The 23924-nt window shown below is 50.0% G+C and overlaps 1 protein-coding gene across 1 annotated transcript; it reads right to left on the bottom strand.

The window, feature by feature from the left end:
• Positions 1-10568: 10568 nt before the first annotated feature.
• LOC119340455 (remorin 4.1-like) lies at positions 10569-11895 on the bottom strand. Its single transcript, XM_037612363.1, has 2 exons — positions 11086-11895; positions 10569-10989 (listed from the first exon to the last, which is right to left on the bottom strand). Exons 1-2 carry the CDS (start codon positions 11707-11709, stop codon positions 10780-10782), a joined length of 834 nt encoding a protein of 277 aa, XP_037468260.1. The 5' UTR covers positions 11710-11895; the 3' UTR covers positions 10569-10779.
• Positions 11896-23924: the final 12029 nt, after the last annotated feature.

Consider the following 23924-nt stretch of genomic DNA (forward strand, 5'->3'; position numbering starts at 1 on the left):
CAGTCACGACGAGCATGACTTATATCTGCCATCGGACAGTGTTCGGGATATCGCACCTGCGGCCGCTCCAGCCTCCGATCTGGGGTAGATCACGCCATCCGGGGACGGGTGGATGGACCCTGCCACGGAGGCCACACATTCATCGGCGCTGGAGCCGAATACATGCTTCACCTCCAAAGAGATCTGTGTCATCGGACCCTCGGACTCGTCTCCGGTCATAGGTTCCGAACCGCGCGCATCCGTGCCTATCGAATCAGATTCGGCACCGATCATGGAGTTTACCTCCGCGGATATCTTTCAACACTCACCCTCGGGTGACGTGCTAAATTCATTGTGGTCTCTCTCTATCAGGAGACTCTTGGCCGAACTATGTCCGGCTTGAGTGGGAAGCGGACGATGAAGAAATTCGTTCCCCACCCACCACCCACTTAATAGCCACTGTCGATGACTTAACCGACGTGCTCGACTTCGACTCCGAAGACATCGACGGTATGGACGACGATGCAGGAGAAGAACACGAACCACTGCCCATAGGGCGCTGGACAACCACCTCATCATACGATATATACATGGTGGACACTCCAAAGGAAAACAATGGCGATGAGGCAACGGAGGATAATCCCTTGGGGAAGCAATCAAAGCACGGGCGTCATCGGTGCCACTCTAAGCCCCGCCATAGAAAAAATAGCAATCCGGATGGTGTTGAAGACAAAAATAATCCCGCCCGGCCAGACTTCGAGTAGGCAGAGCGGAAGGATGGGCAAGCTAGCCCCAAGGAGCAGGCAATAGATGGAGAATCAGAGGATGACAACTACATGCCTTTCTCCGAAGACGATGTGAGCCTCGGCGACGAAGAATTTATCGTGCCTGAGGATCCCGTTGAGCAGGAGCGCTTCAAGCACCGGCTTATAGCCACTGCAAAAAGCCTGAAGAAAAAACAGCAGCAGCTTCAAGCTGACCAAGATCTGCTAACAGATAGATGGACTGAGGTCCTGGCAGCCGAGGAATATGGACTCGAGCGCCCAACCAAAAGTTACCCGAAGTGCAGGTTGCTACCCCAATTCGAGGAGGAGGCGCTAGAGCCTACACTACCAGCACAGGATGAGGCGGACCGGCCACCTCGTGGCCGAGACAGAGCGGCGTATCAGCCTGAACAACCGCATGCACCCCGCCGCCAATCAAACAAAAATACTAAGGCCCGGGGCTACACGCAGGACCCGCGAGATGTATTGGAAAACAAAGCAGGACAGTCAAGGTCGATCTACGGATCACGGGAGCGCACCACAACACGTGAGGATGACCGTCACGCCAGATACGCTAAAAACAAGTTCGGCCGGGCCGAATACAACACACCAGACTCATTCGAACTGCGTCGAGATGTAGCCCGGCATAGAGGCGCCGCACACCCCCTATGCTTCACGGATGAAGTAACGGATCATGAATTCCCATAAGGGTTTAGACCTGTAAACATTGAATCATATGATGGTACAACATACCCCGCGGTATGGATCGAAGATTTCCTTCTCCACATTCACATGGCCCGCGGCGATGATCTACATGCCATCAAGTACCTCCCACTTAAGCTAAACGGACTGGCTCGACATTGGCTGAATAGCTTGCCGGCAAACTCCATTGGCAGCTGGGAGAACCTGGAGGACGCATTCCTTGACAACTTCCAGGGCACTTATGTGCGACCACCGGACGCTGATGACTTAAGTCACATAACCCAACAGCCCGAAGAGTCGGCCCGGAAATTCTGGACTCGGTTCCTAACTCAGAAGAACCAAATCATCGACTGTCCAGATGCCGAAGCCCTAGCGTCCTTCAAGCATAACATCCGCGACGAGTGGCTCGCCTGATACCTCGGCCAAGAGAAGCCGAAGTCCATGGAATCCCTCACGACACTCATGACCCGCTTTTGTGCGGGCGAGGATAGCTGGCTGGCTCGTAGTAACATCGGCCAAGAAATCCTGGCACTTCAGATGCCCGAGATAGCAATGGCAAGCCACGACACAAACATAAGCGTCGCAACAATGGCGACAACACCGAAGACACGACAGTCAATGCCGGATTCAGTGGCTCTAAGTCCGGTCAGCGGAAAAAGCCATTTAAAATAAACAACCCGGGCCCATTCAGCCGGGACCGCACACTCGATCGCTCGTGTCAAATTCGCGGCACCCCCGATAAACCAGCCAACCACACCAACAAAGAATGTTGGGTGTTCAAACAGGCCGGCAAGTTGAATGCCAAAAACAAGGAAAAGGGGCTGCATAGCGATGAGGATGAAGAGCCCCGGCCGCCGAACATAGGAGGACAGAATAAATTTCCTCCCCAAGTGAAAACGGTAAACGTGATATACGCCACCCACGTTCCCAAGCGGGAACGGAAGCACGCACTAAGGGACGTCTATGCGATGGAGCTAGTCACCCCAAAGTTCAACTCATGGTCATCTTGCCCGATCACTTCCGATCGCAAGGACCATCCTACCAGTATTCGTAATGGCGGTCAGCCACATTGGTACTCGACCCCATCATTGATGGATTCCATCTGACGTGAGTCCTTATGGACGGTGACAGTAGCCTAAACCTGCTTTATTAGGACACAGTGCACAAAATGGGCATCGATCCCTCAAGGATCAAACCCACCAAAACCACCTTCAAAGGTGCAATACCAGGTGTGGAGGCCAGTTGTATATGCTCCATCACTCTGGAGGTAGTCTTTGGATCACCAAACAATTACCGTACCGAAGAGTTAGTCTTTGACATTGTCCCTGTCCGAAGTAATTATCATGCACTACTGGGACGAACCGCGTTTGCTCGCTTTAACACGATACCACACTATGTCTACCATAAGCTTAAGATGCCCGGCCTGCGCGGCATCATAACGGTTAATGGCGAAGCCGAACTCCACCTCGGCGCCGAAGAGCATATCGCTGCTTCAACATCAAAAACAATGAGTGGCACCTTTCAATCGAACCTTGAGTCGATGGCCAAGCCCCCGGACGCCGGTAAAGGAGTCTGAACTACTTCGCGGCACGATAGCCCGGCTCGTCCGGATCTCAATTAAACGCTCAGGCAATATCTGGGAAAGGCCACATACCGCGGCTCAACTACTCCGTGGCACACAAATATTTCTCGCAGGTTCACTTTTACGCAGGACAGGACTGGCGACATGGAATCAGCTAGGACATGCAAAGGAATCCTTAAAATATTCCCCTCGAAGACAATCCGGATACGCTCCAGATCCGCATATAGCTTCTTCCCGCCTGGTCTCAGCAGGTTCCGCCGTCACACTTCTTTTTATCACATCTCATGTACTCATACGCATCGAATACAACATGTAGATTTGTATTACGCTTATCTGCTATCATTTCTTATTGACACCTTTCGTCATAACGACATTCATACATCGTGATATGCCTTAATATGCCAGGGGCTTTATGGTTCCCATAATACGACAATAAAGTCCGACCACCTTCATGGTCGCTCGGCACCCCGAACTCATAGCATTATATGCATCAACTCCGAATCATGTCTTGGGTCAATAGTTGGGTTTGCCTGGCTCCCATGTTTTGGTACCTTACGTTCCGCTATATCGGCTAAGGTAGCGCTGGGAGAACTATTGCGATTGTGTCCCGGTTCTTCCGGACAAGCACCTCAGTAGAGAAAGCTGAAAACTGACTGTCATGATACGGCGAGAGCTGGTCCGTTGTTCGAGAGGTTGTAAAATCTTTAAGGATTTCTTCCGCATAATGCCATAACCAATGCAGCGTGCGATGGATCGGTTTTTTCTCCTGATCAGGTGCTTATAGAGCCCCTCGTGCGGTCTTCCGAACACCAGGGGCTGCGCCTACCTTACTTTTGACAAACTCCTATGGCTAAGTGAGAGTGATAAAAGCCCTATAGTATGATTGCCTGGTTTGTTGTGCTGAACACCTCCTTCAAGGACCCAAAAATGGGATAAAGAGTGCTCAGGTTTATCCCGAACACCCCCGTACTTCCTACGTGGGGGCAGAAGCCGACGACTAGCCAACTCTCAGGATTAATATATATGAAACGCCCGCACAGGAGGAAAAACTTTCACATAACAGGCAATAAATAATAGAAATGACCTTGTTTAGCATTACAAAGGACAGCTTGACCGTATTCATGGAAATACAATGTCCTTGGTGCATTGCTCCACCACAAGGCGGGCTCCTTTCAGGACACTATCATAATATAATTCGGGCTTGCAGTGCTCCTTCCCCTCCGGCGGTCCCTCGGTCATCAGCTTTTCCGCATCCAGCTTTCCCCAATGCACTTTTGCGCGGGCGAAGGCCATTCGCGCACCCTCCATACAGACCGACCGCTTGATGACTTCGAGTCGAGGCAGGCACTCACAAGCCACTTCACGAGACCGGAATAACTGCTTGGAATTGGCTCGGCAGGCCATAGCCGGACAATCAAATCATTCATGGCTAGTTCGGCCGCCTTGTGCAGTTCGATCAGCTGCTTCAGCTGATCGGTAAATGGCACCGGATAATTCAGCGCCAAATACTGCGACCAGCCGAGGAAGGCCGCCTGCCTGATTCTGGAGCCATAGAGGTCTCCGGGACTGCGTCTGGCTGGGGGCCGAATTCGAGATCGCTGCCGCCGCCGACGCTCATGGGAGCCTTCTCTACCGTATGTCCGGCCCCTGAAGTTTCACCTCCTGGCGCTGCCTTTACGATCTCCCCCTTCCCTTGGTCTGGGCCCTTCTAGGACGTCACCTCGGTGTCATCCACATGTTTGGGGGTAGGGGCCTTCTGGGTGTCTCGCTCTCTATTTCATCCGAACCCAGCGAATCCTCCGATGAGGATTGTTCGGTGCGAGACCCCGCCGGACTACAAACAAAAGTATGGCTCAGTTTAAAGTATTATGCCATGATGAGCCTGGACGCATAAAGCATGTTCGGGTTTTGTATACTCACGAGTTCACCAGGGGCTGGGCTCTGGGATCCCACTCCGGGCTGCTATCGGTAGCGGCGGAGGACTCCTCTGGAAGAGGAATTTTTCCCCTCTTGGGTGATTCGGCCTCCAAAGATGTAGAGGCCGTCCTTTTCTTTCTTCCCCCTGTGGGGGATTCATCTTCTTCCTCCTCCTCCTCCTCTTCAGAGGAAGAATGGGCATTGGAGTCTTTGGATTTCGTGTCCGAAGCGCCGCGGCGACGGAGGCCGCCCCTGGTCTCCTTGGCCTCCTTCTTGGCCTTCTTCTTCGGCACCTTGTAAGGCGGTGGGACCGACATCTTCGTCAGAAGTGGGCCGACCGGTTCTTCCGGCAGTGGGGCCGGACAGTGGATCTGCCCCGCCTTCTTCGTCCAGCCCTAGGAAAATTGTGGAAAGCACATTAACGCATCTTCCTCGGGATATTCCAATGAAACATATGAATTGCTAAACATAGTGCTACCTCTTGAGCACTGCGTTGGATTTCCCCAAAGAGGAAAGGATGATGCAGTAAAGTAGCGTAAGTATTTCCCTCAGTTTTTGAGAACCAAGGTATCAATCAAGTAGGAGATCACGCACGAGTCCCTCGTACCTACACAAAATGATAGCTACTCACAACCAACGCGATTAGGGGTTGTCAATCCCTTCACGGTCACTTACGAGGGTGAGATCTGATAGAGATGATAAATATTATTTTTGGTATTTTTGATATAGAGATGCAAAGTGAAAAGTAAAAGGCAAAGTAAAAACAAAGCAAGTAATAAAGTAATGGAGATTGATATGATGAGAATAGACCTGGAGGCCATAGGTTTCACTAGTGGCTTCTCTCAAGAGCATAAGTATTCTACGGTGGGTGAACAAATTACTGTTGAGCAATTGATAGAAAAGCAAATAATTATGAGGTTATCTAGGTATGATCATGTATATAGGCATCACGTCCAAGACAAGTAGATCGAAACGATTCTGCATCTACTACCATTACTCCACTCATCGACCGCTATCTAGCATGCATCTAGAGTATTAAGTTAAAAACAGAGTAACGCCTTAAGCAAGATGACATGATGTAGAGGGATAAATTCATGCAATATGATAAAAACCCCATCTTGTTATCCTCGATGGCAACAATACAATACGTGCCTTGCAACCCTTTCTGTAACTGGGTAAGGACACCGCAAGATTGAACCCAAAGCTAAACACTTCTCCCATTGCAAGAACTACCAATCTAGTTGGCCAAACCAAACAGATAATTCGAAGAGACTTGCAAAGATAACTCAATCATACATAAAAGAATTCAAAGAAGAATCAAATATTGTTCATAGATAAGCTGGATCATAAACTCACAATTCATCGGTCTCAACAAACACACCGCAAAAAGAAGATTACATCGAATAGATCTCCACAAGAGAGGGGGAGAACATTGTATTGAGATCCAAAAAGAGAGAAGAAGCCATCTAGCTACTAGCTATGGACCCGAAGGTCTGAAGTAAACTACTCACACTTCATCGGAGAGGCTATGGGGTTGATGTAGAAGCCCTCCGTGGTAGATGCCCTCTCCGGCGGAGCTCCGGAATAGGCCCCAAGATGGGATCTCGTGGATACAGAAAGTTGCGGCGGTGGAATTATGTTTGTGGCTCCGTATTTGATCTGACGGGGGTACGTAGGTATATATAGGAGGAAGGAGTACGTCGGTGGAGCAACAGGGGGCCCACGAGGCAGGGGGGCGCGCCCAAGGGGGGGAGCGCCCCCCACCCTCGTGACCTCCACAGCTGTTCCTTGGAGCAAGGTCCAAGTCTCCTGGATCACGTTCGGTGAGAAAATCACGTTCTCGAAGGTTTTACTCCGTTTGGACTCCGTTTGATATTCTGTTTCTTCGAAATACTGAAATAGGCAAAAAACAACAATTTTGGGCTGGGCCTCCGGTTAATAGGTTAGTCCCAAAAATAATATAAAAGTGGAAAATAAAGCCCAATATAGTCCAAAACAGTAGATCAAGTAGCATGGAGCAATCAAAAATTATAGATACGTTAGAGACGTATCACATAGCAGTGACCTACCGGACTTGCAGGGCGGGACAGTTGGTACCCACGGTCCTCGGCGGAGTCCGGCCACGATTTGCCAGACTTGAAAAGCACCTTCCAGATGTCCTTGTGCGAGGAACCAAAGAGCTCCTGTAGGGTCTGGTGCTTGGCTGGGTCGAATTCCCACAAATTGCAAGCTCGGTGTTGACAAGGAAGAATTAGGCGAACCAACATCACTTGGACTACATTGACGAGCTTGATGTTCTTGTCTTCCATATCCTTGGTGCGTGTCTGGAGTACCGACAATTCGTCGGACGAAGACCAGCTCAGGCCTTTCTTGGGCCAGGATGTGAGCCGCAGGGGGGATCCGGATCAGAATTCGGGAGCAGTGGCCCACTTCTTACCGCGTGGCTCAGTGATGTAAAACCACTGCTGCTGCCACTCCTTGACGGAATCATTGAAAGTACCTATTGGCCATGTGACGTTGGGCATCTTGCTCACCATGGCGCCTCCGCACTCGGCGTGCTCGCCGCTCACTACCTTGGGCTTCACATTAAAAATCTTCAGCCATAAGCCGAAGTGTGGTGAGATGCGGAGAAAGGCCTCGCACACGACGATGAATGTTGAGATGTTGAGGAACGAATTAGGGGATAGATCATCGAAATCAATCCCGTAATAATACATGATGTCGCGAACAAATGGGTGGAGGGGAAACCCTAGCCCGCAGACAAAATGAGGGAGGAATACAACCCTCTCGTGGGGTTACGGAGTAGGGACGATCTGTCTCGCCGTCGGAAGGCGGTGGCCAATTTTCTTGCCCAGATACTCGGCCTCCCGAAGCTTTTTGATATCTTTCTCCCGGACAGTAGAGGCCATCCACTTGCCTCCTGCTCCAGATCCGGACATTTTTGGAAGATCTCTTCGGGTGGAGAAGACGAACGCTTGGGCGCTAGGGCTCGAGCGAGAGGGAATGGATGAGCAGAGGGATAAGATGGCGTGGGTGAAAAGAGGAATCCTTGTCTCTTTATAAAGGCGGTAGAAGCTGCGCGCCTCCCCACTTGTCCTATAAACTCGCTTATTCCCCAAGCGCCGCATCGATGGCGCGATTGGGTTACCCACACCCGTATTGATAAGAATCCCGTGATAAGGGGACACGATCTCTGCTTCGACACGACGTGCCAATAAAACTGCCTCACAATACAGACAGTAGTAGGCTAGTAAAAAACGGTTCGAATAATGACCGGGCTATGGCGTGATGTCATGCCATGAAAAATTGTCAGCAGATTAGATTCGTGAAAAATTATGATCTCTACGGTTGTATGTGGAAATTGTTTTGCAGAGCCAAACACGATTCATGTGTTCAAAATCTACCTTGGAGTATTCGGAGATGGAACCCGCCTTGCAATGCTGAAGACAATCTGCGCGCCGGACTCATCGTCATTGAAAGCCTGGTTCAGGGGCTACTGAGGGAGTCCAGGATTAGGGGGTCCTCAGATAGCCGGACTATATGCTTATGCCGGACTGTTGGACTATGAAGACACAAGATTGAAGACTTCGTCCCGTGTCTGGATGGGACTCTCCTTTGCGTGGAAGGCAAGCTTGGCGATTCGGATGTGTAGATCTCCTTCTCTGTAACCGACTCTGTGTAACCCTAGCCCCCTCCGGTGTCTATATAAACCGGAGGGTTTAGTCCGTAGGACAACAACAATCATAATCATAGGCTAGCTTTTAGGGTTTAGCCTCTACGATCTCGTGGTAGATCAACTCTTATAATACTCATATCATCAAGATCAATCAAGCAGGATGTAGGGTATTACCTCCATCGAGAGGGCCCAAACCTGGGTAAACATCGTGTCCCCCGCCTCCTGTTACTATTAGCCTTAGACGCACAGTTCGGGACCCCTACCCGAGATCCGCCGGTTTTGACACCGACAGCGAGGCCGCCGGGTGTAGGCAATGCAGGTGTCCTGGTCGGAGCATGGCGGTGACGGCTGGGGCGCGGACGACGGCCTTTTGGGCTGCCTGTCACGCGAGGCCGCCAGGTCGGTGAAGTAGCCGACCGGTCACGCCAATGTCAAAGTAGAGGCGCGGGGTGTCGATAGCAGCGGCGGGCAACGCAAACCGATTTTAGATCGGAAAACTGAAAAGTAAACGCCGATCAAAGCGATCGACGAGAGAGAGAAACCCCGAGCAAGGGCTCGGGAAAAGACTCTCTAGGGCAGCCGGTCAACACGACCGGCGGATGAACCCTAGGTACGGGCGGCGCGGCCCCCGGCGGCGGTCATGGAGGCCGACCGCCCAGGGGGCAGCGCGCGGGTGCGGAAGCGTCAGGCTAGGGTTTAGGATCGGGATAAGGTTGATACCATGTTAGAAGGGAGAGTGAGGTTTGGTGGAATTGTTGTTGTATTGCTTGAGCGCGATGATAGCATCTACGAGCAAGGGTTTGATTTACATGGTGAAAATGTTGAGCCCGAGCATGCATCTCCTGCAACCTTTGAACAGTTTGTTGAGTTTCATCAGGAATTGTGTGATTGGCATACTCATGTCCAGCTCCAGGATGACTTGGTTGAGCACATGTTGACTAACATTGGCAACCAATATATCTATCAGTTTGATTTCTTTTCATGCAAACAAATTTCGACTGAGTTGTAAGACTATTTAATATTGTTGTCTTTTGATTGGGTTGTAAGACTATTTCGAACGTATAACAATTTGCTATGTTTAATTTAAACCATTTGATATGCATCATTTTCATATTTTTATATTAACCTATGTTTCAAAAACTATTTTATAAAACGTCGGTAAATTTGTATAAACATCAAAACCAGCAGGGAATACTCGGAATCAATTTATATTAACTAGTCCACAAGTGTCTTATATTTTGAGATGGAGGTAGTAATTTCACGGGCATTTTTTTCTTTCAATAAAGAATTTAGCAGAATGGCTGTAATTCAGTTCATTCTATTCCTATTATTTTCCAAGTTTTTATTTTCGTATTCTTTTTTTAGTAGAATACGAAAATATTCTACTAAAAAAAGAATACAAAAATAAAAACTTGGAAAATAATATCCATAGCACGGCATCACGCAGTGGGATATTCATAGCACGGCATCACGCAGTGGAATACGAAAATATTCCTACCATTTAACTTTTTTGTTGTTGTTGCGAGAAGGGCTTGAATATCCATAGCACGGCATCACGCAGTGGGATCCAACTCATCTGATTCTGATGGGTGCTTCGGGAATGATCATTATCACCCGGTCACTGTCACGCCTTAGTTAAATGGCTCTGGCATTGCATATGAGCTTTCAGCGAGACCAGAGGCTACCCACCAAGGCCATGGAAATTTGGCTTTGCCATTAGGAGAAGGGCAGGTGGCCTGCAGCTCAGGGCAGATCTCTGACCAAGTTGACTTGGCCTGCTAGTCACACCACACGCAAAGTAAGGGCCTCGATCGAATATTTCAGAAGAATTTAAGTTTGGAAGAACAGTTAGATAATCGCTTTTTTCGGGGACAAGAATGGGTATGAGATTAGTTAGGCCCCATGAGGCAATCAATGAAAACATTCGGAGAAAAGTCATGCCAAATGATACGGAAGAAAAAGCCATCTTCTAACGGAAATGTTCTCAATAATATACAGTCATAGTACAAGCCAGCAAATCCGATGTTTTAAACTCTGTACAGTTACATCCCTGGATTCAGTAATACATACAGTAACAGATGGATGTCGATCAAAGATAAGAGTAGGAAATTGATGGTTGGTTGGTGAAGAAGAAGACGACGACCATGTAGATGTAGCTCTTAGGAGGAGGAGGAGAAGGAGAAGAAGGAGCGCTTGGTGGGCACCCTGCCGACGGCCTTCATGAAGTTGGCGAGGTCCATGACCCGGGCCGACTTGGTCCCGCGCGCCGCCTCCGCCGACGCCCGCTTCTCCTCCGCCTTCCGCCGCGCCCGCGCCACCTCGTTCTGCGCCTTCTCCGTCGCCTTGGCGCGCTCCTCCTCCAGCTTCCTCTGCAACACCCAAACCAACCAGGAATTCTTCATCTTACTTCTTGCTCGCATGGTGAGCAGGGATCGAACGAGAAGGAATCATTTAGGAGTACGTACCTCGATCTTGCTGAGGTAGGTGGTGGCCGTGTGGATCTGCTGGTTCTCCCACCCGTTGATCACCACCTCCTCCCGCTTAAACTTGTTGTTGATCTTGGCCACCTCCTCCGCCTGCCACGCCGCCACCTTCGCCTCCGCCTCCTCCTTCACCTGCCGCACCTCCACCACCTCCGCCGCGGGCGCGCACGAAGACGACGACGTTGGCGCCGGTGGTAGCGCGCCGCCGGTGTCCGCCACGATGGCCAGCGGGTTCGTCTCCGTCTCCGGCACGGGCTCGTGCTCCCCGATCCGCGCCAGCTGCAGGTCGTTGTTCCCGGCGCCGGAGTCCCCGGGGCAAGGGTCGGCTGGCGCGCCCCCCGCATCCGCCATGGCCATGAACTCGCGGCCCATGCTGCTGGACATGAACTGCTCGTCGGAGTAGGAGGACAGCGAGCGCTGGCTGGCCACGTCCCAGGACGGCTGCCGCAGCGGCGCCGGCGCCGGCGACGGGTGGATGTCCCGGTAAGTGGTACTGTCGCCGTCGGCGTCCACGTCCACGTCGTCCTCCGCCGGGGCCGACGGCGTCGCCAGCCGCTGCAGCCGCTCGCTGACCGACATGTGATCGATCGGATCGGAGCTGCTCATCGGAGCACAGCGCCGATGGATAGGTTCCGGTGGTGTGGCGGACCCAGTTCTTGGAGGTGGAGTTGGTTAGTGTAGCGTAGCTAAGCACAAAAGGCTAGCAGCAGTGGGAGGGGTGAGAGGAGAGAGGGAAAAATGGAGGGGCGCGGCTGGTGGACGGCCGAGGGGATAACGACTATGCCGGTCGGCATACGGGATGACACGTATCACTCAAATTGCGGGCTCTGTAATCGCGTGCAGTGTATGCGCTCCTAATTTTGTGCGCCGCTGATGAATAACGGCATCTCGGACACCATATCCCGCGCATCGGTGGGCATCGGTGTCCACGGACAGTCGTCAAATCTAGACAAAACTTGATGCAAATGAAATTTAACCAAATGAAACAAAGTTGATTCAAATTTAAACAAACCGGATGATTTTCATCCAAACTTAGATATCTTTTTACGTAAAACCGGATGATATTTTGTTCACTGAACTAAAACTAAAACTAAAATCTAAATGACGGTGACCTCGTACACCTGGCCGGGCTGGTCGGCGGCGCCTCCATCGCGGTCGTCGGAGTCGGGCTTTCAGCGACGGAAGGGTGCGATGTCGCGGCAGAGTTTCGTGGTCGTCGTGTGGTGCTCACGGATTATCTTCTCCGCTAGCTCTTGATCCGCGTGCAATGCGGCCGTGGCCACCGCAGACGTGGGCAGGGGGAAGATGAATAACGGGAGTTACCGGAGTCAGGGCCGTGGTGGTCTCACTCAGAGACCACACCTCCCCATACTTCGCCATCTCCTCGTCGAGGCGGCGGAGACGGCGCTTGCTGGTCTCGGCCGTGGTCTTTGATCGATTGATGATCCAGGCCGTTGCAAGCTTCGGGTATCGGAGTTAAATCCGTGTTAGATCTCGGGTAGGGGTCCTGAATTGGTGGTCTTAGCTAGATGATAACATGATGAACAAGAGAGACAATGTTTACCCAGATTTGGGACATCTCCAAGAGGTAAAACCCTACGTCCTGCCTTTGTTGTATTGACTGTGTTGGATTACAAAGTACACGATGATCTACCTCGAGATCGTATGTGAATTTCTAATTCTCTACCCTATACTCTAAACCTCTCGACTTATATAAGGATCGGGGGTATCTAGGGTTACATGTTAGTCGGTTACATCTAGGGATAAACATGCAGATGATTCAATGTGTCTTGGAGTATGCCTAAGTCATCGGAGGATTCCATCTTGAGTACACCTTGGGGCATGGCAGTCTTGGCCCGCTCGTTGACGATCCAAGGGTCCTCGGCCCGGCTCACTATGATGGGCTCAACATGGTTAGCAACCCCTAATACAGGACACCGTCATCGGGTCCATGAGGTTCCGCGATCTCCACCCGACATGCGATGTTGCGACTGTCTCACCGCCGCCGCTCCCTACCCGTGAACTCCTTCACAGTCAAGGCGCTCCAGGATGATGAACTACCGTTGTTGCTGTCTCCACGGGCGCCGCTGAGGTAGTAGCGTATGCGCCCGCAGGCCTTCATGGCGATCACGGTTGGTAGCTAGGTCTCCACCGGCATGGCTAGGCGGCGACCTTGACATGGCGTGGAGGCGGCAACTGCCACTCCTCCTTGACGTGGCGTGGTGGTGGCGACCGTGACTCCTCCTTCATGTGACATGCAATTTGGATGTCGTGGTTACGCTATGAAGGGCAGGGAGAGGAAGGAGGTTCCTCCTTCACCCGTTGGCGAGGAGGCAACTCCGGCTCAGGTTGACAACACAGAGAAGCGGCTTTGATGGCATCGTCGGACTGTGGTTGTGGAGGAGCGAGTGTCAGAGCGGCAGCTCCATGTGCTCCTCGTAGTCGATGTCTGTCACCGCATACACCATGTCCTCCAAGAGGACGGGCTATTGCGAAGGTGGTTCCTGCCATTGTGGCTTGTCCTCCTCGTCGCTAGAGAAGATGATGATCTCCACCTTCGCGGAGGAGCCGGTCGCCGTGTTGGAAGACGACCCCAAAAGGTGAGGGCGGCGACGCCATGATATGAAGCCGGATCTGAAGCCGCCCGCCAGCACCAAGGCCCAAAACTCTCCCATCGCCGGTGAGTGGAGGAAGAGAGGAGCGGCAGAGCTGCGCAAAGATGTGGAGTGGAGAGTGTGTTGTGGGCTTGGACAGCGCTGATGGGGTGCTTAAATAGTCGTGGCTAGGGGAATAGGCGATTAGCCGCTTCAGTATGGCGTAATGACCGAAGTTGGTTTCTTGGGACGAGCATCCGCACTGAAGCGGTGTGGCCCGTCTGGTCGCGTTGGTCAGCGCTGCTCTCCTATTTGGAGTCACATCATGTGACATCAATGTCGGTGTTGCGGCTCTGGTCGGCATGACTGCTGCAAGGAAAGCGATGTGATCATTTGAGAGATAGCGTGGGAGAGGGTTTTATCGGAAATATGGTCTAGATGCAATAATATTGCATTATTATATTTCCATATTCATAACTGAGAGTTTATATTCTATGCTGTAGCTGCTATGATCCTGGAATATGCGATTCAGTGAAAAACGCATATCCACGTGTGGAATGATAAACGGTAAAATTAAGTCCCTAGTCTTGCCTCTGAGACTAACTTAAATGTTGTTGGTGTCATGTTTTCCGGACCTTAGGATATCGTTAAATGTAACAATAATTCTAAAATAACATCGAGAGTGTGGTGTTAGAAGAACGACCATATTCAATCGACCCAAACTTGTTTATTATACTTTGAGATTATATCGTCAGAAGTCAATTGTTATAACACAATGTTAATGTGTGATTTAGTTCCTTAGACCATCAGAGTATCAGAGTCACTTCTAACCGTACGATGAACTTTGGGGTTGCTCAAATGTCATCTGTAACATGGTGATCATAACGACAACTTATATGTTCATTAGAAAGTTTGACAAGGGACTATATAGTTTGAGAGTGAAATTTTGCTCCTTCGACGATGGAGAAATATTTTTAAGGGCCCTCTCGGTGTGATGGTGTGCCAGACATAGGTGGCTATGTCATAGAGATGCCGGAACATATCAACGAGAAAGAAAAACAAAACCGGTAATGATGCCGGAACATGCCAATATGACAGAATCGTGGGTACTCCAAGCGATGGCGTGCAATAAAGCTCTATCGTTGGCATATGATATTCCATGTCAGCGGCTGGTCATCGCCACGTACTGCGCAACTACAATGAAGCATGTCAATGGTATTTACAAAGGCTCGTTAGATGCTATTATTAGAGATCAAGATGGAGTTTTAAATTTCCGTTGCTCGAAATAGGCTTTCGTCCCGCTTTATAGATAAAGCAACGGTCCATACAAGCATCATCCAAAATCATACTCAATGCGACGGCTGGGCTACATAACAATCATGCCCAAAGAAAGGAAAGAGAAATCCAAAAAAGCCACCTAGTGGTTGTGTTGGGAAACGTTGCATGGAAAAAAAAATTCTACGCACACGCAACATCTATCCATGGAGATGTATAGCAACGAGGGGGGGGGGGAGTGTTCCCTCATAGACCGTAAGCGGAAGAGTTTGACAATGCGGTTGATGTAGTCGAACTTCTTCGTGCTCCAACCAATCAAGTACATAATGTACGACACCTCCGCGTTCAGTACACGTTCAACTCAGTGACATCCTCCGCCTTCTTGATCTAGCAAGATGGCGAGGTAGTGGATGAGTTCCGTAAGCACGACGGCGTGGTGACGGTGATGGTGAAGTTATCTTCGCAGGGCTTCGCCTAAGCACTACGAAAATATGACCGGGGATGTAAACGGTGGAGGGGGGCGCCGCACATGGCTAAGACAATGTTCTGTTGTGCTAAGCACCCCCGTCCCACATATATATAGGTGGGGGGAGGGAGCAGCCAGGAGGGCGCCCCAAGTCGGCCGAATCCTACTTGGGATCCTCCCCAAGTGGCGCCCCCTTCCCTTATTTGGAGTTTGGGGGAAAGGCAGGGGAGGGTGACGCCCCCTTTCCTTTCTCCCATGAGAGGGAAAGGTAGGAGGGGCTAGCCCTCCCCCTTTCCTTCCCTAGGGCCAGCCAGCCAAGGGAGGAGGTGCACCAGCCCCCTTGTGGGCTGGTCTGTCCCCTTCTTTGGCCCATAAGGCCCATAACTTGCAGGGGGGGGGGGTGCTTGGAACCCTTTCCGGTGACCTGATTCCTTCCCAGTACGTCCCGAAACACTTCCAGTGTCCAAATACCATCATCCTATATAACAATCTTTACCTCTCAACCATTTCGAGACTGCTCGTCATGTCTTTGATCACATCCGGGACTCCAAACAACATTTGGTCACCAAAACATATAACTCATATAACACTATATCGTCAACGAACGTTAAGCGTGCGGACCCTACGGGTTCGAGAACTATGTAGACATGATCGAGATATCTCTCCGGTCAATAACCAATAGAGGAATCTGGCTGCCCACATTGGCTCCTACATATTCTAAGAAGATCTTTATCGGTCGAACCGTTATGATAACATATGCAATTCCCTTTGTCCATCGGTATGTTACTTGCCCGAGATTGGATCATCAGTATCTCTATACCTAGTTCAATCTCGTTACCAGCAAGTCTCTTTACTCATTCCGTAATACATCACCTTGTAACTAACTCAATAGTCATTTGCTTGCAAGCTTATGATGTGTATTACCAAGAGGGCCCAGAGATACCTCTCCGATACTCGGAGTGACACATCCTAATCTCGATCTATGCCAACTCAACAAACACCTTCGGAGATACCTGCAGAGCATATTTATGATCACCCAGTTACGTTGTGACATTTGATAGCACACAAGGTATTCTTCCAATATCCAGGAGTTGCATAATATCATAGTCGAAGGAATATGTATTTGACATGAAGAAAACAATAGCAATAAACTGAACAATCATTATGCTAAGCTAACAGATGGGTCTTGTCCATCACATCATTCTCCTAATGAAGTGACCCCGTTATCAAATGGCAACTCATGTCTATGGTTAGGAAAACTTAACCATCTTTGATCAATGAGCTAGTCTAGTAGAGGCTCACTAGGGACACTGTATTTGTTTATGTATCCACACATGTATTTAAGTTTCCGGTCAATACAATTCTAGCATGAATAATAAACCTTTATCATGATTAAGGAAATATAATAATAACCATTTTATTATTGCATCTAGGGCATATTTCCATGAGGTTGCCGCCCAATGGCCCTACTATGATGACAGTCGACACGCTGTAGTTAGAAGCACATCCATCATGAGATTGAGGCGATCACAGTCGCACTGCCTCGAGAGCAGGTACCAGTGCTATAAAAAGGCAAGAAATTTGAAGAGAGTCAGAAGTGTGCCTTGATAGGACCTTCTCAATCACCATCTTATTATGCGTCATCCATAGAGTCCAAGATAATGCCGCAAAAATAAGCCAAAATAAGTGTCGATGACGGGTACGCTGTGTAGCCCTGAATTGGAGGAACTCCGTGTGGTTGAGGGCCTCCCATTTGAGCCCAAGGGCTTCATGGATGAACGTCCAAAGAACCCACGCCGCCGTGAAGGAGAAGAGGATATGTGTCCCCGTCTTCGGAAACACACATAGGGGGCACATGCCATCACCCGGTTCATGCCGCTTCAGGACCTCAGTCCCCAAAGGGATGCGATCTCGAAGTAGCTGCCACACAAAGATCTTAATCTTCAGTGGCGAGTGGGCTTTCCACTAGGGATAAAGGCACGACGTGAGTGGGGACATGCAAAGGGCATGATATGCCGAGCTCAGCAAAAATTCTGCCGTCAGGGATAGCTTCCATGCCATAGAGTCTGGATAGTTCGGAAGCTCCGTTGGTAGGTGATACGTCTCCAACGTATCTATAATTTTTGATTGTTCCATACTATTATATTATCTGTTTTGGATGTTTAATAGACATTTATGTGCTATATTATATTATTTTTGGGACTAACCTATTAACCGAGAGCCCAGTGCCAGTTTCTGTTTTTTTTTTGTCTATTTTAGAGTTTCACAGAAAAGGAATACCAAACGGAGTCCAAACGGAATGAAACTTTCACGATGATCTTTTTTGGACCAGAAGGATACCAGAAGACTTGGAGATGGAGTCGGAGATGTAACGAGGCGGCCACAAGGCAGGAGGGCGCGCCCCCTACCTCATGGGCCCCTCGTGGGTCTCCTGACCTAGCTCCTTCACCTATATACTCTTATACCCTGAAAACATCCAGGGAAGACACAAAACCACTTTTCCACCATCGCAACCTTCTGTACCCGTGAGATCCCATCTAGGGGCCTTTTCCGGCGTCCTGCCAGAGGGGGATTCGATCACGGAGGGCTTCTACATCAACACCATTGCCTCTCCGATGATGCGTGAGTAGTTTACCACAGACCTACGGGTCCATAGCTAGTAGCTAGATGGCTTCTTCTCTCTCTTTGATTCTCAATACCCTGTTCTCCTCGATGTCATTGGAGATCTATTTGATGTAGTATTCTTTTGTAGTGTGTTTGCTGAGATCTGATGAATTGTGGATTCATGATCAGATTATCTATGAATATTATTTGGTTCTTCTCTGAATTGTTATATGCATGATTTGATGTCTTTGCAAGTCTCTTCGAATTATCGATTTAGTTTGGCCTACTAGATTGATCTTTCTTGCAATGGGAGAAGTGCTTAGCTTTGGGTTTAATCTTGCGGTGTCCTTTCCTAGTGACAGTAGGGGCAGCAAGGCACGTATTGCTGCCATCAAGGATAAAAAGATGGGGATCACATTGCTTGAGTTAATTCCTCTACATCATGTCATCTTACTTAATGCGTTACTCTTTTCTTTATGAACTTAATACTCTAGATGCAGGCAGGAGTCGGTCAATGTGTGCAGTAATAGTAGTAGATGCAGAATCATTTCGGTCTACTTGACACGGACGTGATGCCTATGTTCATGATCATTGCCTTAGATATCATCATAACTTTGCGCTTTTCTATCAATTGCTTGGCAGTAATTTGTTCACCCACCGTAATATTTGCTATCTTGAGATAAGCCACTAGTGAAACCTATGGCCCCGGGTCTCTTTTCCATTATATTGAATCTCTTTTACTTCATACTAGTTTTCGATCTACTATTTTGCAATCTTTTACTTTCCGATCTATAAACAAAAAATACCAAAAATATTTACTTTACCGTTTGTCTATCTCTACCAGATCTCACTTTTGCAAGTAACCGTGAAGGGATTGACAACCCCTTTAAAGTGTTGGGTGCAAGTTGTTGATTGTTTGTGCAGGTATTCGGTGACTTGTGCGTTGTCTCCTACTGGATTGATACCTTGGTTCTCAAACTGAGGGAAATACTTACGCTACTTTGCTACATCACCCTTTCCTCTTCAAGGGAAAAACCAACGCAAGCTCAAGAGTTAATTCCTATATATCATGTCATCTTACTTAATGCATTACTATGTTCTTTATGAACTTAATACTCTAGATGTAGGCAGGAGTTGGCCAATGTGTGGAGTAATAGTAGTAGATGCAGAATCGTTTCGGTCTACTTGACACGGACGTGATGCCTATGTTCATGATCATTGCCATAGATATCATCATAACTTTGTGCTTTTCTATCAATTGCTCGGCATGAATTTGTTCACCCACCGTAATATTTGCTATCTTGAGAGAAGCCACTAGTGAAACCTATGGCCCCCGGGTCTCGTTTCCATTATATTGAATCTCTTTTACTTCATACTAGTTTCTGATCTACTATTTTACAATCTTTTACTTTCCGATCTATAAACAAAAAATACCAAAAATATTTAATTTACCATTTGTCTATCTCTATGAGATCTCACTTTTACAAGTAACCGTGAAGGGATTGACAACCCCTTTATCGCGTTGGATGCAAGTTGTTGCTTGTTTGTGCAGGTATTCGGTGACTTGTGTGTTTTCTCCTACTGGATTGATACTTTGGTTCTCAAACCAAGGAAAATACTTACGCTACTTTGCTGCATCACCCTTTCCTCTTCAAGGGAAAAACCAACGCAAGCTCAAGAGGTAGCAGTAGGGTTGCCCATAGTCTATTCCACTCATTACTCTCTTCTTGACCAAAGTTGCGGAGAAACCGGATATCCCACATTCCGGCATGGAATGCCGTTGATACAACAAATCTCAGGTTAGAGCAAATCAAAAACAAGCCAGGGAAGCTCATTTTCAAAGGTTCACAGCCCAACCAGGGGTCCAACCAAAATTGGGCCCCATCCCCATTCCCTATGGAGAAGGAAATCTCTGTGGGGTGTCCTTGTCTATCCTTTGGATGGATCGCCAAAATTGCGATCCTGTCGGGCGAGAGTATGCTAGGATAGACCCACCCCGAAGGTATTTTACCTGAATGAGGTGTACCATAAGCCATCCTCACCATGCAGTATCCTCCGCAACATGGGCGCGACGTTCGTACGCCGGGTAGCCACAATGCCCAGTCCACCTTGGTCCTTAGGCATACAAATGTCCGTCTGTCGTGGGAACGGATCTAACAGTAGAGAGAGAGGGTACATAGGGGAGGGCAGAGTCCTAGCTATGGCAAGGTTGTACACTCAGTTTTACGAGTTCAGGCCCCTCACGGAGAAGGTAACAACCCTACGTCTCGGTACCTCGGAGGCTTGTCGATTGGAGTGTGGAATAGTTATAGGGGTGCGAACCCTTTTGCCATAGGGGAAGGGTGGCTTATATAGAGTGCGCTGGCCCCTCGCAACCCTCAGTTACACATGGGTTCAATGAGAGTTAAGTCCCGGACGTTACTGGTAACGCCCGCATTAAATGGTCTTTATGACAACAGAGTGAATGCCTGAGCGTTGCCATCCTGGGATGACTCTAGGTATTCTATACTCCTAGTGGATTCTTGTATGGTCGAGTGGAATTGGGATATCCGAGTGGAATCTTCTGTCGAGTGGATTGTACTTCATGAAGATTTCAGTCGGTATCTTCTGTTGAACCTTATATGGCTTGGACTCTTGTATAGTGTCCTTGGGTAGGGCATCTAGGTCAGGCCTAAGACCCTACCCTAGGTACATGTCATCATCATTAGCCCCCGAATGGATTGAGGACCGAGTGAAGAAGGGTTGTAGTTGATTCTGACCCAATTCAATGTCTCGGAGATATTTCCACAAGGGCCTGACAGCATGCTGACATGTTAAACCTTCGTTAGTCACCTTGATAGATTCTCGCTCCTAGAATTTCTGAGTGAATTATGTTGTATGTCTTTGAGTATATTGGATTTGGATATCTCTGGGGTAATTGACTACTTTGCGGTGCCCGAATTTCACAGGATTTCAAATTTGGAGAAGCACGTGGGATGGGGTGCAACGCGTTAAGCATGGCAGGTGGATAGGGACTCCTCGATTCTTGTGCCACCTTTTTCTCCATGTATTGGGCCGACGCCAGTTTCGGGATGCGCTAGGATTGCACAGGCCCATGGGGCAGTCACTCGGATGTGTGGCCATAAAAGGCACTGCTGCCCATGCATGGTCCTGTGCTCTCCATTCGCCTCTTTCCTCTCTGCTTCTCCATCTTGTCTCCCCCAGCGCCAGACCCTTCAACCAACTCCTCTCGAGCTCCGCATCAATGGCGAAGGACAAGACTGCGGCTCTGGAGCATGCAAAAAAGACGACGGCTAAGGCAAAGAAGGCGGTGAAGGGGTCGACCTCTCGATACGCTCTTCCGCCTGATTGGATCCAGGGGATTGGGCCCAGGGGATCCAGGGGAAGGCGGTGAAGGGGTCGACCGTCACAGAGGAGGATCTGGCAAATCTCGCCATCGACGACCTGATCACGGAGGGGTCTTGGAGGTTGCCAGAGGGGGATATTGAGCCCGCACCGTGCGAGGGCAAACATGTTCTCCTCACGACACACGTCGATCGAGGTTTCTCTCCGCCTCCTCACCCGTTCTTCTGAGGTTTCTTGAACTTCTTTGGCGCTCAGATCCACGATTTTCCTCCCAACACCATCTCTTATCTTGCTGCATTCATTTCGATGTGTGAGAATTTCTTGGGGTGTCAGCCACACTCGGGATTGTTCAAGCATATTTTCACTTGCCGATCTCAGTCGGTGAAGAAAGCTAATCCGACTGACGAGAGGATGCACGTGATCCAAATGTGTGTGTGTGTGGGGGGGGGGGTTAGGAATCCAGATGAGGGGCAGGAGCTCTTTTCCTCCTATGACCTTTCCTGAATCTGTTAGAGGGTGGCAGTCGACCTGGTTCTATTGTAAGGATGTCCCAACTCCTGGTCAGTCGACTGGTCTTCCCCCTTTCTCTTTGGAGAGGCTCCATGCCCCTCACTCATTGATTGTAGAAGAACATGAGAAGGGTGAGGTGGCCGTCCTAGTCGAAGCGGTCATGGCGCTGATCCAGGGCGGAGTGAATGACATGGATTTGCTAGAGGTGTTTCTCAGTCGATGCATCTAGCCCTTGCAAGCTCGTGACCACCCCATGTGAATGTACTCAGGCCCAGGAGACACCGCTTGTACCCACCCGGAGGAGGTCAGAGAGGAGACGGTGGCGCAGTGGCTTCGGAGCATCACTGGGAACAAGGAAAATCCATGTGGAGCAAAATTGATCTTGTCATTCAACGCTAAACATCCTCCTGGAGTCTGGCCTGACTTGACGAGTGTTTTTCCTTTTGCCTTTCAATATGTAACTGTATTGGAATCCGACTGAACTGTGTAATTTATGTCTTGCAGGCATTCACAAATATGTACTCGCCTGTGCCGAACGAAGAGCCACACCACGGAGGAGCGGAGAGAGAGGGTAGTGATGACATTGAGTATGCAGGCAATAGCAGTGATGATGACAGTGATAACTCTGACGATGATGATGAGGTCGAGTCACCACCATGCTTTGAGCGTCGATCCAAGCAGTCACAAGACCCTGCGGCTGATCATGGCAAGGCCGCGGCGATGAGTGTGAAGACCCAGAAGCACACTCGGACGACCACTCCTGAGCCGAGTGAGAAAGTTGCCAAGCAGGCAAAGGTCGTTCCTCCTAAACCTCGGAAGGCTCTGCCCAGGATCAAAGTTGTCTTGCATGTTGCTTCGGTGTAAGTATTTCTTTCTTTTCTTCATTGTTGTTGTGAACCTTCTTTTTTGTGTTTTACCGAATGGGATCTTGGACCTCCAGGGCCGCTACTTCTGGAACGTCCCACATGGAGATTGACAACAAGCAAGTTGATGCGGATACTGCAGACATGGCCACTTCTTGAGCAGGTATGACATTGAAATATGATTATGACTTGTGTAACGCCCCGGATCCAATGCGCCAGGTGTCTGCCAGTTATTCGCCATCGTTGCCATGTCATTTGCTTGTGTGTTGCATTTTATCATGTCATCATGTGCATATCATTTTGCATACGTGTTCGTCTCATGCATCCGAGCATTTTCCCCGTTGTCCATTTCGCAATCCGGCACTCCTATGACCTCCGGTCCCCCTTTTGTCTCTCGTTGTGAGCGGGTGTTAAACTTTCTCGGAATGGCCCGAGGTTTGCCAAGCGGCCTTGGTATACCACCGGTAGACCGCCTGTCAAGTTTCGTGCCATTTGGAGTCCGTTTGATATTCCAACGGTTAACCGGGTAACCGCAAAAGCCTCTCTCTCTTTGCAGCCCAACACCCCTTCCAAAGTGGCCCAAAACCCAGCAAACTCCCCTCCATGCTCTCGGTCATTCGATCACGATCGTGTGGCCGAAAACCGCTCCTCATTTGGACTCTCCTAGCTCCTTCTACCTATAAAAAGGCATCCCCCGTCCAAATTCGCAGATGAAACCCTAAATTTCCTCCCTCTCCGCGCCGGACACGTCCGCCCCCGGCAGGACACGTCCGCCACCGCGCCCGCAGCCAACCCTCGCGCGCCACGTGGCCTCCCGCCGCCGCCGCCCTGCGGAGCCCATCCGGGGCCCGCGGGGGCCCGATCCACGCCGCCGTCGCCCGAGCGCTCCTCCGCCGCCGCCTTCGCCGCCGTCCGCCGCCGCCGGTGGCCTCCCGCGCCTCTGCGCCGCCCCAGCAGCCCTCGTCGCCCAGCACCCGAGCCCGTCCGCGCCGGAGCCCTAAGCTCCACCGGGGAGCTCCTGCTCTAGCTCGCCGAAGCTGGAGCTCCGCGCCCACGCGTCGCCCGCGCCAGATCCGGCAGCCGCCGCCGGGATCCGCTCCCTGCCGCCGTCCTCGTCCCAGATCCAGCTGCTCCCCTCGTCCCCGAGTCTCTCCGGCCGTCTTC

This window comes from Triticum dicoccoides, chromosome 7B (assembly GCF_002162155.2).
Source record: "Triticum dicoccoides isolate Atlit2015 ecotype Zavitan chromosome 7B, WEW_v2.0, whole genome shotgun sequence".
Lineage (NCBI taxonomy): Eukaryota > Viridiplantae > Streptophyta > Magnoliopsida > Poales > Poaceae > Triticum > Triticum dicoccoides.

Coding starts and splice junctions, on each gene's coding strand:
- LOC119340455 (XM_037612363.1), bottom strand. CDS start 11,709: ATGAGCAGCTCCGATCCGATCGATCACATGTCGGTCAGCGAGCGGCTG. Junction 10,990..11,085: donor CCTACCTCAGCAAGATCGAG/GTACGTACTCCT, acceptor TGGGTGTTGCAG/AGGAAGCTGGAGGAGGAGCG.